The following is a 13026-nucleotide window of genomic DNA, read 5'->3' on the forward strand; positions in this document are numbered from 1 at the left end:
ACATATGAAACATTGGAATACGAATTTAAATTGGGGGAATTTTTTTGTAATCTGACGCTTTTACCCTCCTGTAAATGACGGTGCTATTATAAAAGATCTGCCAACAATGTAATTTTGCGAAGGATTTAAATTTACAAAATTATCCACTAGCTTTTCTAGGGTATCGTAACAAAATCATCTTATTTTTCCTTTTTTCTTTTTTTTGGTAGAAAAATAAAGCTATTTTTCAGGGGTATGGATGAGAGAGAAATTCCAAAATCAAATCCTACTTATAAACAACATAAAAGCAAAAACGGATCAAAACCTCAACAAAATGAAAGCAGCAATAGTAACAATTAGGGAAAGATCGAAGTAAAAATACAACAACAACAACAAATATACCAATCAAAGAAATCTGGTGCAACATCCCTGAAGTGGTCAACCTAATTCCAAAACCTAAAAGAGTAATATGGGCCACTGCACTTAAGGATATCTTTGGTGGACATTCTAACTAAAGTTCATGTATTATTTTGTAACTTTAAATCCCCCACCCTCTTAAACCACTTTATTAGCATAGCATATACTATAGCCTTTAAAGCAACTTAGATATCAATGTTAATCCAACTAGTTATGTATTACTAATGATTGATTTGCTTATAAAATTCTGCTTTATTATTCAAAAAAAAAAAATTCATAGTTATAACAATATTTCAAATTAATTTTCTTTCCTTGTTATCAAATGGTTACATGTCCCAGCCGAACTAGAATGGGCTAGGTCAGGTCCAGGATAACTCGTTTGCACTAGGGTTCATTGTGGAGAGACACATGGACAAGTCTAGATCACCTCTCTATTAGACGGGCACAAATAACATTCGTTCACAATAATGTTGTATGGGATCCATATGACTCCCATTGGAGAGTCCAAATCAGTTCCATGTCAACTCCATTTGTTCTCCCCTGATACTTTTGAACTACATAGTAGGGTGTGGAGCCCACATGGGACCCATTGAGATTTTATTTCTAAAACTATGTTCCTCAAACACTTTTAGGTGGACCCCATCACATAATTAGGGAAGTAGGATTTTTATCCTATTCCATTAAATGACTCCCATTTGTTTGCAGAAGTAGGGTAGAAAAAAAGGGGCAGGAAAAATATTGAATATGGCTCATGCTTTATATTGTGTTGTCGACAGACTCTTGTAACAAAACATCGAATGTAGTTGTTTTTTAGAAGAATATAGTGAAAAATTTAATGTTGGACGTAGTCTTATATTAAGGTGAACTAGGGTAAAATCCACGTCTCCTTCTTCATTGTTTTCTATTCAATTGTGTGTAATTGACTACTCTACTCCTAACAAAAAAAAAAAAAAAAAAAAATTTGTGAGACATAAATGTAGTAGGGTGGGAGAACAGGAGAGAAAAAGGAAATGAAATGAAATAATTTTGTGAACAAATCTTAAATATGAGTTACATTTTTGTTGTTTTTCTCATTTTTTTCTCACAAATCTCATTAAATATGTGAAACTTTGAAAATTGATGAGGTGGAAAAAGTGACACGCTATATTAGCAGACAAGCTTCATTAACTTAAGAAAGTATATGTCAACTTTTACACCCCCATTAAACCAAATAATGCATACTTCAGGATTTTTATGGATTTATTTTTTCAAAATTTTTCCATCTACTTTGAAGGAAATGACAAGGAGATGATTTAGACTCCCACTAGGAGTTTCGATTTTGAATTATTTTATCAATATTTAGGCATGAACCCTACACAATACGTGTGAAAAAAAAAGCATTGCTCCCCACGGGGTGGTGGTCCAGACTCCAGATGGGCTCATGAACCATGGGTTCGATGCGGCTTGACACTGTTTCGGCCTCTCTAGAGTGCGGAGCCAGCTAGCCAAAATTTAACGGTAGGAATTTGCAGTTTTTTTTTTTTTTTGGTTCACTGTGCCCAGCGCGCGGGAACGTCTTTCGAGCTATGAAATTCGAAATATTTCGCGGGAAAACGATACAATGGGTTATAAATGCAATAATATATTTTAAGGTATAGCGACATCTGTCCTGCTCAGCTCTCAACCAGTTGACCTGTTCACCTCCATTTTCTCCGCCGAAACTTCAAGCTCAGCGGAGCTTCCGTCAGCTCTAGATATTCACCAAGAAAAGTCCCATAAAACCCTTAAATAGGGAAGATCAGAGGCGTAACACATGGGTATTTCATGTCTGCTCAGATTCATGAAACCCTTTATCGAACCCGTTCACATTAAGAAATACGCCGGAAAACGTGTAAGATTGCCTTATCATGTTTAACCTTTTTTGCGTTCATTCTTATCGATTATCTGTTCTATTCTTAACAGGTCGGCATTGATGCTTATTCATGGCTTTACAAAGGAGGTAGTCTTACAAATTTTAATTTTATTGGGTTGTTCTCTGGTAATCGATTATTCTGTTCCTTTTCATGAATTTAATCGAGTGGGGAAATTTTCAGCTTATTCATGCAGCATGGAGCTGTGTCTTGATTCACAGGGCAATTCGAAATCTCGTTATTTGCAGTACTTTATGCATCGAATCAATCTGCTTCGTCACAACAATGTCACACCGATTGTTGTTTTTGACGGTGGGAACATCCCATGTAAGTCAGCCACTGAGAATGAACGACACAGGCAAGTTTTTTCATCTTTGATTTAACTTCCAATTCATTTTCCCGAAATTTCAAACATTTGAAATCTGCATTGTTTCAATGGATTCAGGAGAAAAGAAGGTAATCTTGCTTTGGCAAAGGAAAAACTTGATCAAGGTGAAATCGATGCTGCCATTGAGTTGTTCCAGGTAACAAGTCTTAACTTCTGCACCTTCTGGTAATTTTGTTGTAGATAATGGTTTTTTTCCCTTCGCCATTTATGTTCATGTAATCATGTTATCCATTATTTTTTCTTGAATAGATAAATGGCTAGGCCAAGAAGATGGTGATGAGCTAAGGGTTTGTAGGGGTGATTTATAATGTACGTAGTCTTAGATTGAGCCTGGTGCATATGACAACACCTGTAATAGGGTCTGGCATTAGTAAAACAAAACACCTTTGTCAGCTTAGGTATTGGATCGTGACACAGATATAGGGTATGGTTAGAATGCCACACTGTAGTTTGCAAAATTGTTCTAGTCCAAGGAGTGAGATCCCACTTTTACTATAAGCTAAAGAAGATAAAATAGTACAAGTCTCCTGATTCAACACCCAAACCCAAGTCCTGATGTGCCATTTTTCATCTCATTCCCTTGGTGTCTTATCCTTGCTCCTCATTTATCCTATGAACACATGCCACTTACATGTCACATCAGTTGGCTCTAATTTTGGATCCTCAAACTTTCGCTCTTCACTTGGATTAATGCCACTCTTTTTGGTAGACATCTCTATCATTTTGTGGGATTTATCTTTGTTTTACTGTCTTCTGTCTCCTTAACTTCTAATTGAGATGTTCTGCATTGGTTGTTGCTGCTGCTTCTTGTATGGTGTTACTCCCTCTTATTGCCTTCCTATACAGAACCTCAGTTTTGTTTCATTTACATTGTTGAGGTCATGTAATAAGGACTATTCCTCCCATCTACACCATGACTGAATGGTTAGTATACTTTTCAAGTAGTAGAAAGGTGTGTTATATAATTATAACAAGTTTGACAGATATCATTGTAACTGCTTATGATTGGCTAGTCCTTCCATGATCTGGAACGAAAATCTTTCAGGCAGTATGCTTTTGTTAAATCTAGTTTCGATTTCATTTCTAGCTTTGAAGTCCTATATATTTTGGTGGCTTGCATGGTGCAGCAGTGACCTTCCAAATCCGACCATGCAAGCCATATTAGATTATACAGCTCAACAAAGCCACTTCCATATTTTCACAGTTAGCTCTTTCTAGGCCAAAGTCCTTTGACAAGTCTTAATTCACCAAGATACTTGTCACTGCCTCTACCACCCTCTTCTTATCCTTCAATTTGCCTTTTTTAAGTGTTTAACTAGCTTGCTATTGGTATAGCCATTGGTTCTTTTTACCATTATCAAACAGGCTCTGTTGACATTGGGCTTTTAGTTTCATAATGGGCAATGTAATAAAAAAAAAAAAGTCATGGGTTCTTGTTACAATATCAAACAGGTTCTGTTGGCATTGAATTGTTAATTTCATGTTGGATAATGTAGTGTCATAAAATTAAAAACAAATATGGGATTCAGCTTAAAAGCCGTTGTCTTCTTGTTGTGTTGACATTGTTATTTTAGAGAATTGACTAATTAATGGACAATATTTCTTCCCAAGTAGTTTCATGCAATTTTTACTTGTTTCTTTATGACATTCAGTATTTTGGTTGTTCATCTTTATGTGTTTACCCTTTACAGAGAGCTGTCAGTATTACTCCATGCATGGCACACCAATTGATCCAGGTTTGATTTATGCCAATAATTGATCCTGCGTTGTTTCTGCTATTTGGAATTCATTATACTGACAAATTCTCAGATTCTGAGGTCAGAAAGCATCGAATTTGTAGTAGCTCCATACGAGGCTGATGCACAATTGGCATATTTGTCAAACCTTGAACCTGAACAAGGTGGAATTGAGGCTGTGATAACTGAAGATAGTGATCTGCTGGCTTATGGTTGCCCCGCTGTAAGAAGTCTTGCAAAACTTTGACATTGACGTATGGAGGTTTACTGCTATCTTGGTGACTTGCTTTCATCTATTGAAGTTAACTATTGTGGTCTTGTTTGATTGGCATCTGTTGTGGACAGATTATATTTAAGATGGACCGGTATGGCAGTGGAGAAGAGATTGTGCTGGATAAGGTTTTTAATTCTGGCACTGGTGTAACCCCCTCCTTCCGAAATTTCAATAAAGAATTGTTTACAGGTGACACCATTTTGAGATTTAGTTCCTCTGTTGTTGTGTTCATATCAGTTGCTATTTATGGCAATTTATCCTACCTGCCTTCAGCTGAGCAATGTTTTATCCCTACTCCCGGAGTTTGGTTTTTATGCATTGTTCTACAACTCCACTACAGTGCCCAAGGCTCTATATGGTGCCAATCATCTATTAATTGTCATAGCATGATGGAAATGATTCTGGAGTCTTTCATACATATTTGACTAAAACTTCAAATTACAACCTGATGTACTCCATTCAAGGAGCCAAGTTCTCCAATCACTTTCAAAACAAAAATGGGAGTAAAGGCTAACATAAGTGAGCTATTTGTTAACTTTCTGGCACTGAAACTTTTATGTTCAATCTTCTCTCTCCTGAGATGAGGTTTTTATTAATTAATTTATTTATTTTAATATTTTTAATTTTATATATATATATATATATATATATATATATATATATATATATATATATATATATATATAAATTCATGGGAAAATCACATATAAGTATACAGATGGATAGTGTTTCACTATTTCTTTACCACATACTGACATTAAGTCATCCCCTTTTGCCAAATTAACTGCTCCAAGCTTTGATTATTGTTTTCTATTACACTCACCTTGTTTAGTTTCTCATTATTTTGCAGGACTATGTGTCTTAGCTGGATGTGATTTCCTTCCATCTGTACCTGGAATTGGGATTAAACGAGCCTACACATTGGTTTCCAAGTATAGAAACTTGGATTCGGTAAGCTTACTTTAGCTTAAATTATATGAACCTACTCATTGGTTTCCAAGTATAGAAACTTGAACCAAGTAAGCTTACTCTAGTTTATACTGGTGTGATAAAATAATTAACAGATAGAAGTGTTCCCAATGATGAAGTTTCTTCCTGGAGAAAGAAAAAATGATGTAGACATGTTTTTTTGGGATGGATAAATGCAGACTGTTAGGAAAAGAGAAATATTGTTTAATCCATAAAAGTTCGCTCTTATATTTGCATTTAAATTTGTATGATAATTCATGAGGAACTAGTTTAGCACACAGGATGCTTGGAAATATTCCTGTATTGAACACGTAGACTCTAGACATCTTCACGCACTGGTTATGCCTATCCACCTAACAACTTAAGCTTTTGGGTTGGCTAATTCAGCATAGTATCAGAACCATCACCAGCCAGGTACATTCTGTTTCAACAGATAAGTACATTCCGGTTGATTGCCACTTCATCCGGATTGATCCAGTTGACTCCTTGATCATCTGACTGATGCGGGATTTTGGAATTGAGGTTTTTCTCTGGGAAGTTTAGACTCCATCTGCCAGTTGACCACTTCACACATCCGGTTAATCGCATTGCCTTTGAATCCTTAGACCCATGACCACTGAACTAAATCTCTTCTTTGACCAGATTCAGATCAGCACAAGTCAGCTACATATGAAAGCTGACCTAGAAGAGCCCTACAAATCCCCAATAAATCTAAGAAGCCCCAGAGAGTCATTTTGCCATTTTGGTTTCATTTGCCTTAAGCATGACTTGACTTCCCAACAACAGACTGATATGTCACCTCAGACCAGTGTAACTGTCATTGCCATGGGCCCTTAAACATTTCCTTCTCGCTCTGGAATACCACCACTTAATGAGACTGCCCAAAGGTTGTCAACATGTACACCACACTCTGATACTGCCAGCTGCCCAACATTCTTAAATCTTGCATACATTTGAAAAAATAAATGAATTTCAAGCATAAAGTGAAATTAAACTGCCTAGTATCTTAATCCTTCGTAATTCAATTATTGTTTTGTGGTCCATCTCTATGCAGTTGTGCACAGTTTGTATGCCGTGTGCTTACAGACAAACTATTAACTTGCTGTGTTATTAAGATCAAACTAATGATCTAAGTACTTTCTTGCACCTCATATGAACCTCACTCATCAGTCTTGGTTCAACCTAGGTGTGCATCAAGGATTCAGTCCAGTCCCATATTATACATGAATCTACCATTCTATGAGTTAATATTCAATTGGTTATGGATGGCATTTTTGCAGGTTTTGTCTGTGATGAAGTTTAACAAACACAATCAAATCCCTGGAGATTATGCAAAGTCTTTCAGAGAGGCTGTTGCAGTATTTCAGCATGCACGAATGTATGCTAAAGTCTGTTCATTTAATCACTCAGTTTCTTATCTCCTTTGTTTACCTGCAATTAACTGCTTGCTATCTATATGTAGATTTGATGCTGGTACCAAGACAATAAAACACATGAAACCTCTACCTGAAAAGCTTTTGCAGTCTCTAGATGGCAATATGGATTTCCTGGGACCGTATCCTTTCTTCCTTCAATCACAATAAAGTCTTAATGGTCCAATAAGAACTATTTTGTATCTCATTGGTGTGCACTGGTCTCTGTTTATAAGGAGCAGGTTTGCAGTCCTGTTTTCTTTACGACTCAGAGGTGTTACTGCTTAAATCAGCACATGGATTCTTTAGATGGAATGGGGTAACATCCCCCTTCCACTTTGTGAGAGACCAATGAACATGCGTGAGGCATTCCGCATGAACTATGATGGTATTCTTTCCAGAGTATGTGTTGAAAATCAACTCAACTAAGCCTTATCCCTCCTGAAAGAGGATGGTTAATTGCATTACATTTGCCATGGAATTTAACTAATACTATATTAACTTAAAGCCATTGATTCAACTTTTTTTTTCTCTTCCCTCATTTGTCACTTCTTATTATTTCCCTAATGCTTTTGTTTTCATGCATTGAACATCTGCATTAAAATATTTGACTTGCAATACTGCTGTTGAGTTCTTTAGGAGTTCATATAGCCTTGTGATGTTTAAAATGCATTGTCCTTAATCATAACTGAACCTAAAGAGATATCCCATCATCAGTAGCAACTGCCATTGCTGAAGGTCGCTTAGACCCAATTACCATGGAAGCCTTTGACAACTCAATGAAAGCTGAAATTTATCTGGACCCAATTGTAACTCAAGCTTCTCATCCAGTCCAAAGAGCTGAGACCAAGTTGGTGGTAACTACGCAGCAGAGCTGCTTCTCCTTGTTTTCCTCTTGTGAGAAAACAGGAAAAAAGAATACAGGCAAGTTTTCTTGTAGCGAAGCTTTACCATTGCTTTGAGTCATATCATTTGCCTGTGTGTATATATTTGAGGTCAATTCAACATTTACGATATTTTCTTCCTTGTGTCATTAACAGATACAGAGCAGAAGGTGACTTTGGATAAGAAGAACTACTTGAGGGAAGCTGTTGCACTTGAAAAACTAACCATCCCTTTGGAATTCCAGCAGAAGGATGAGGATATAGTAGAAAAAATAGAATTTCCAGACAACAACCCCTTCAAGAAAAGAAAAGTTGCTTATTTTCAGTTGGAAGAAATGCAAATCACCACTAAACCAGCTTCAAAGGTGATAGGTGCTGAAGAATCAGATAAGATTACAGAAATAAGAGAGTTTCTCAAAAGCCCATCAATCCCATCCAAGAAAATAGAACTTGACTTGCAGTTGGAGCAGAGACAGTCAGCCTCTGAACAAGTTTCAGATGTAATAGATTTGGATGAGTTGGATAACATGAGTGCCACACCAGAGTCTCAAAAAAGTGTCAAGTCTAAGCCTATCAGTGTGGTTACCACTAACAAGAGAAAAGAGGGAAATAAGAAGAAATTAAATAGTAAGATTAGTTGCAAGAGTTCTGAACATAGGACTAGTAGCATTCTTGATTTCTTTACTCGATTGTAGTAATATTTTCCCTTTTTAGGTATTTCACATCAATTTTGACATTGATTTTATATATAGCTTCATTAAAGCTTTACATGTCAATCCATTAAATGGTGGTTGAGTTCTGCCATAAGATTATTTTTTCTTGTAGAAGTCTGTTGGCATTGTGAAGATAATTAGATGCCTGCTTTTAAATTTCAAAGTTATCATTTCGTGTGGTGAACAGAAATTCTAACTGTTGGGCAAGCTTCAACAAGAGTTCTCAACAATTGGTTGAGAATTTTGAATTGTTAAACAAGGGGTGCAAGTTAGGCCTTATTGGTCTTTATCTGCCCTAACCTTGGATAGGGTTTGGTTGGATATTCCAACCTTGAGGGTGAAGATAGTTAGGGTTGAAATTCCAGGCCTTCAGCTAGGATGAACTGAGCCAAGGCTATATCTCATCAAAGGCTTTCATTTTCTGATTTTGAAGCAAAGTTGTATTTGATCAAGATGTGATGCCAAGGATGTATCTTTGTTTTTTCAATGCATAGGGTCAAGTTGGTCTGGGTCAGGTTTAAGCTGTCTGACAGAACTCAGGAACGGCTTAATGGTTTTCAAAGACTTGGGCTCTGTTTCACTGTCTAGCCTAGTCTTCCTAACAATGATCAACTTTAACATAAAGCTGCACTCCATTGACCTCAAAGCATCAATCTCACCCAAGCTACTCCCTAGAGGAGGTGTGCATCTTGTGAAATTTAATATGTTTGTTGCCTTTATATTTGGATTCCCCTATATATGAGAAATTTCCAGTTCAAGGTTTGATGCGAAAGAGATCAACTCTATAGACTAGCTCTTAGATTCTTCTTCTTATAATGATTGAAAGTCAAACATTGTTTTGTAATGGTCAAATTTCTAACTAAAGAACCCACTTTGAGGTCTATATGATTGGTAGATTTTGATTATATTACTGTAGATACCGAAAGCAAGGAAAATATTTATGAAAAGGGATGATTATATGACAATAGCTTAAAGGAGGAATTTTCTAGTGAGATAGCTTGGGAATCCTTTTGCATCCCCTTTAGTTCAACTTTTATCTACTTTACAGCCGATAGGAACTATCAGGAAGATACATAATAGGGTTGAAAATGATCAACAATGATAGTGACTTATATATAGAAAAAATGGAGCCTGAGAGCGTATTTAATGCACAAGGCTTTCATCATTGTGGGATGTAGAACTTAAAGGAGAATCATAACATATGCAACCATACCCGTGTTTTTGAGCTATAATTTATAATCATTTGATCACAATTTCACATATTGACTTTCTCAAGACTTGAATTTGAACTCATGATTACTTGGATTATATGATTAGATTTATCTTTGTTTTAGTATAATTGGGCTTTTCAGCTTGGTACATTCGTAAGAGGTCCAACTATGTCGAGGAACACCTAGAAAGAAAGGCATTCACAGTGACAAATTCAACTGAATGGCCTATTTCTTCACAGTAGTTATTAGAGCTTTGCTCGGCCGCTCTCTTGCTTAGTTTGCAATAAAGGACATTCTAGCCAACAAAAATTTGTGTGAAATTGAGAAAATTGTGAAGACTGCTTGTCACCTCTAATAGAAGTATACCTCACTCTTTACTCATATGAATTCAAGATAAGCCCTCATCAGTAGTGATCATTCATGGTGTGAAATGGGAACTTAATCTTATCCTAAGATGTTGAAAATAGAAAAAAATTGAAGGCGTTGATGAACATTAATCATAATAGTGAAATATCTATGTATATGGTAATATTATATTAATCACATATTAAGGATTTAAATGTAGTCACGTAAGTGGAGTTAAAATCATTTAATGCTAAGAGTGGATTGGAAGATCAGATGATTGGAAAATTTCAAATTCAAAATTCATCCTAGAAAACTTCACCTCTGTTTTAACAATGCTAATAAAGCTTAAATCACTAGAGCATTTTCCTTAGATACCAAAGGGAGCCTTATAGTCTTCAGTTCTGGATTCCTCGTTTTCACCATCACCTTCATGAGGAGGAAAGGAAAAGACTTCTCTCAAAAAAACTTTATAATATAACAAGAAGAAACTATAAGAAAGAAGCGTAAGAACAGCGCTTCTAAGTAAACCATCAGCATTAAATATATCAAAAGCGAACATAAAAGCACTTTATAACAATAACTGCCCATTAAGCTAGACATGATTCCTTGCATGGACGCGTAGCCTGATTTGGTATTCCTCAAAAAAATATTATTTTAAACCAAAAACTTGTTCAGAGTACTTCACTTCTCCCAACTCCCACCTATACCCATTATTTCCTTCTTATAAATACTAAATCTTTGTTCCTCTTTCTCTAATCTTGACATCTCTCTCTCTCTCTCTCTCTCTCTCTCTGCCTTGCTTGCTGCTCTCTTTGTCTTTGTGAAGTACCAAAACAGAAGAAAATGGGAGCTCTTGACTATCTGTCTAACTTATGCACTGTTACCAGCATAAGCATAAGAAGGAGAGCCAAACGTAAACCAATGCAGGTATTCATTATCACCAACCAACCCTCTTTCTTTGTTGGATTTTTCATTTCAACATCTCTCTTTGCAAGAAGGAAAAGAAAACTTTCTTTGTCAGACAGTGGAGATCTCTTCTAATCTCTCCTTTTTCTTCTTGCCTTTTTATTATTCCTTTCATGGTTTCTGTTCCAAAGATGCTTCTTGTTTCTTTGTTAGACAGTGGATCTCAAGGTGAAAATGGACTGTGATGGCTGTGAAAGAAGAGTTAAAAATGCTGCTTGGTCCATGAAAGGTCTAGTTCTCTTTCTTTCTCTTGTTTTTCTTCTTAAGCTAAATGTAGTTTAGCTTCTACATTGACGAAATCTCATATTTTCAGTTTATTCAAACGGCATTCATGTATGAAAACAGATGCAGTTTACTAACCAAGAGTTGATACTCAATCTATGTGGACTTCAGATTCTGAAGAGGGTTTTCGTTGTCTTTCACAGACCCTTGTTTCCTACCATGCATTCTTCTTCTTCTTCTTCGCTTCTTTATCAGTGAAGTTTGTGCTTAAAAGATTGAAAATAGAAGAAGAAATAGACTCTATGCTTTTGTTTTCTGACTTGTTTTTTCCATTTTCTGAGCAAGGGGGGGGGGTGTTTGAGTGGAGGAACACTAGGATAAATACCCTTTATTATTTTTTTTTTCTTATAAGAAAGATGAAACTGCATTACCATGTAAATGAACATATATCATAAACCAAATGGCTTTCTACTACCTAGAATGCAATTGTCACTGATTTTTATTTATTGGTTCTTGATTGATCAGGTGTGAAATCTGTTGAGATAAACCGAAAACAGAGCCGGGTTATAGTTACAGGGTATATAGATCCAAACAAATTATTGAGGAGAATTAAGAGAAGAACTGGAAAGAAAGCTGAATTCTGGCCTTATGTTCCTTACAACTTGGTGTGTTACCCATATGTTTCTCAGGCCTACGACAAAAGGGCACCGGCCGGATATGTCCGGAATGCGGCTCAGGCGATTCCTGCCCCGAATGCAATTGATGAGAAGTTCACCTCCTTGTTCAGTGATGATAATCCAAATGCATGCTCAATTATGTAATTCAATTGGAGAAGGTTTTGGGTTTTGGAAATGAAAGTGATTTAACTATCATTACAAATTAATTTGTAGTAGTTTATATGCCTAAGACAAATTTAATTATGTATTTAGAGGGCACTATGTTTTACTTTTTGAGTCTTTGAGAGCTTTACTAGGCCCTACTGTGATCAGAAAAGTGAATGCCAAACTTCTAATATCTGAGTTTGTTATTAGTAGATAATGAGTATGTTTATTCCTAGAAGTGATCATCTGGGAGATGCCCATGGTAGCGTTTACCTTTAAAGTTGGCACAACTTATGGTGATCAATATAATAAGCTTTAGTGAGATGGAACTGAATATATTTGCATGCAAGAGTATGTGGGAATATAATCTTACTGTAGGGTTATTGAACTTTGGAGCTATGAGAAGGATCCATGGTGGATTTCTTCTGGGTTACAAAGGACATGAAGAAAGTTTCTTTTTCATTTATTGGAAGTTGTTTAACTATTTGTGACAGAGGCCGACGTTAGCATTAACACTATCAGGGGGGTCTTTCTTCTCCTAAAAATAAGGGGGATTGAGAAGCCTTTTTATTTGAATAAAGAGAGAGATAAGCTTCTGGGAGTCCATATCAGCTTGATGTGAGAAAATGATTCCGGGAATAATAAGGTTTGGCTTTGAAATTTCCATTTGATTCCCAGAAGAGAAGCTTCCACTAAAGGAATTGACTTTATTTGCCTTTAACAGGGTTTAGTGATTTAATGGAATAATTAACTGTACCTCACCAATCAAACAGCTAATTTTAAACGAAAAGAACTCCTTT

The 13026-nt window shown here is 36.1% G+C and overlaps 2 protein-coding genes across 2 annotated transcripts; both read left to right on the top strand.

Annotated features, from left to right (window-relative positions):
• The first annotated feature begins 2050 nt into the window (after nucleotides 1–2050).
• On the top strand, nucleotides 2051–8863 carry LOC149001151 (5'-3' exonuclease family protein). Its single transcript, XM_089140967.1, has 12 exons — nucleotides 2051–2266; nucleotides 2338–2374; nucleotides 2469–2643; nucleotides 2731–2809; nucleotides 4365–4409; nucleotides 4483–4632; nucleotides 4755–4872; nucleotides 5534–5634; nucleotides 6933–7030; nucleotides 7115–7207; nucleotides 7765–7988; nucleotides 8105–8863. Exons 1-12 carry the CDS (start codon nucleotides 2189–2191, stop codon nucleotides 8641–8643), a joined length of 1737 nt encoding a protein of 578 aa, XP_088997093.1. The 5' UTR covers nucleotides 2051–2188; the 3' UTR covers nucleotides 8644–8863.
• A 2127-nt stretch (nucleotides 8864–10990) lies between these two features.
• LOC149001152 (heavy metal-associated isoprenylated plant protein 21-like) lies at nucleotides 10991–12578 on the top strand. The gene is made up of 3 exons (XM_089140370.1): nucleotides 10991–11144; nucleotides 11337–11412; nucleotides 11931–12578. Exons 1-3 carry the CDS (start codon nucleotides 11061–11063, stop codon nucleotides 12224–12226), a joined length of 456 nt encoding a protein of 151 aa, XP_088996496.1. The 5' UTR covers nucleotides 10991–11060; the 3' UTR covers nucleotides 12227–12578.
• Nucleotides 12579–13026: the final 448 nt, after the last annotated feature.

Source organism: Hakea prostrata, chromosome 11 (assembly GCF_041222555.1).
Source record: "Hakea prostrata isolate BN-2017 chromosome 11, UWA_Hpros_2, whole genome shotgun sequence".
NCBI classification, from domain to species: domain Eukaryota; kingdom Viridiplantae; phylum Streptophyta; class Magnoliopsida; order Proteales; family Proteaceae; genus Hakea; species Hakea prostrata.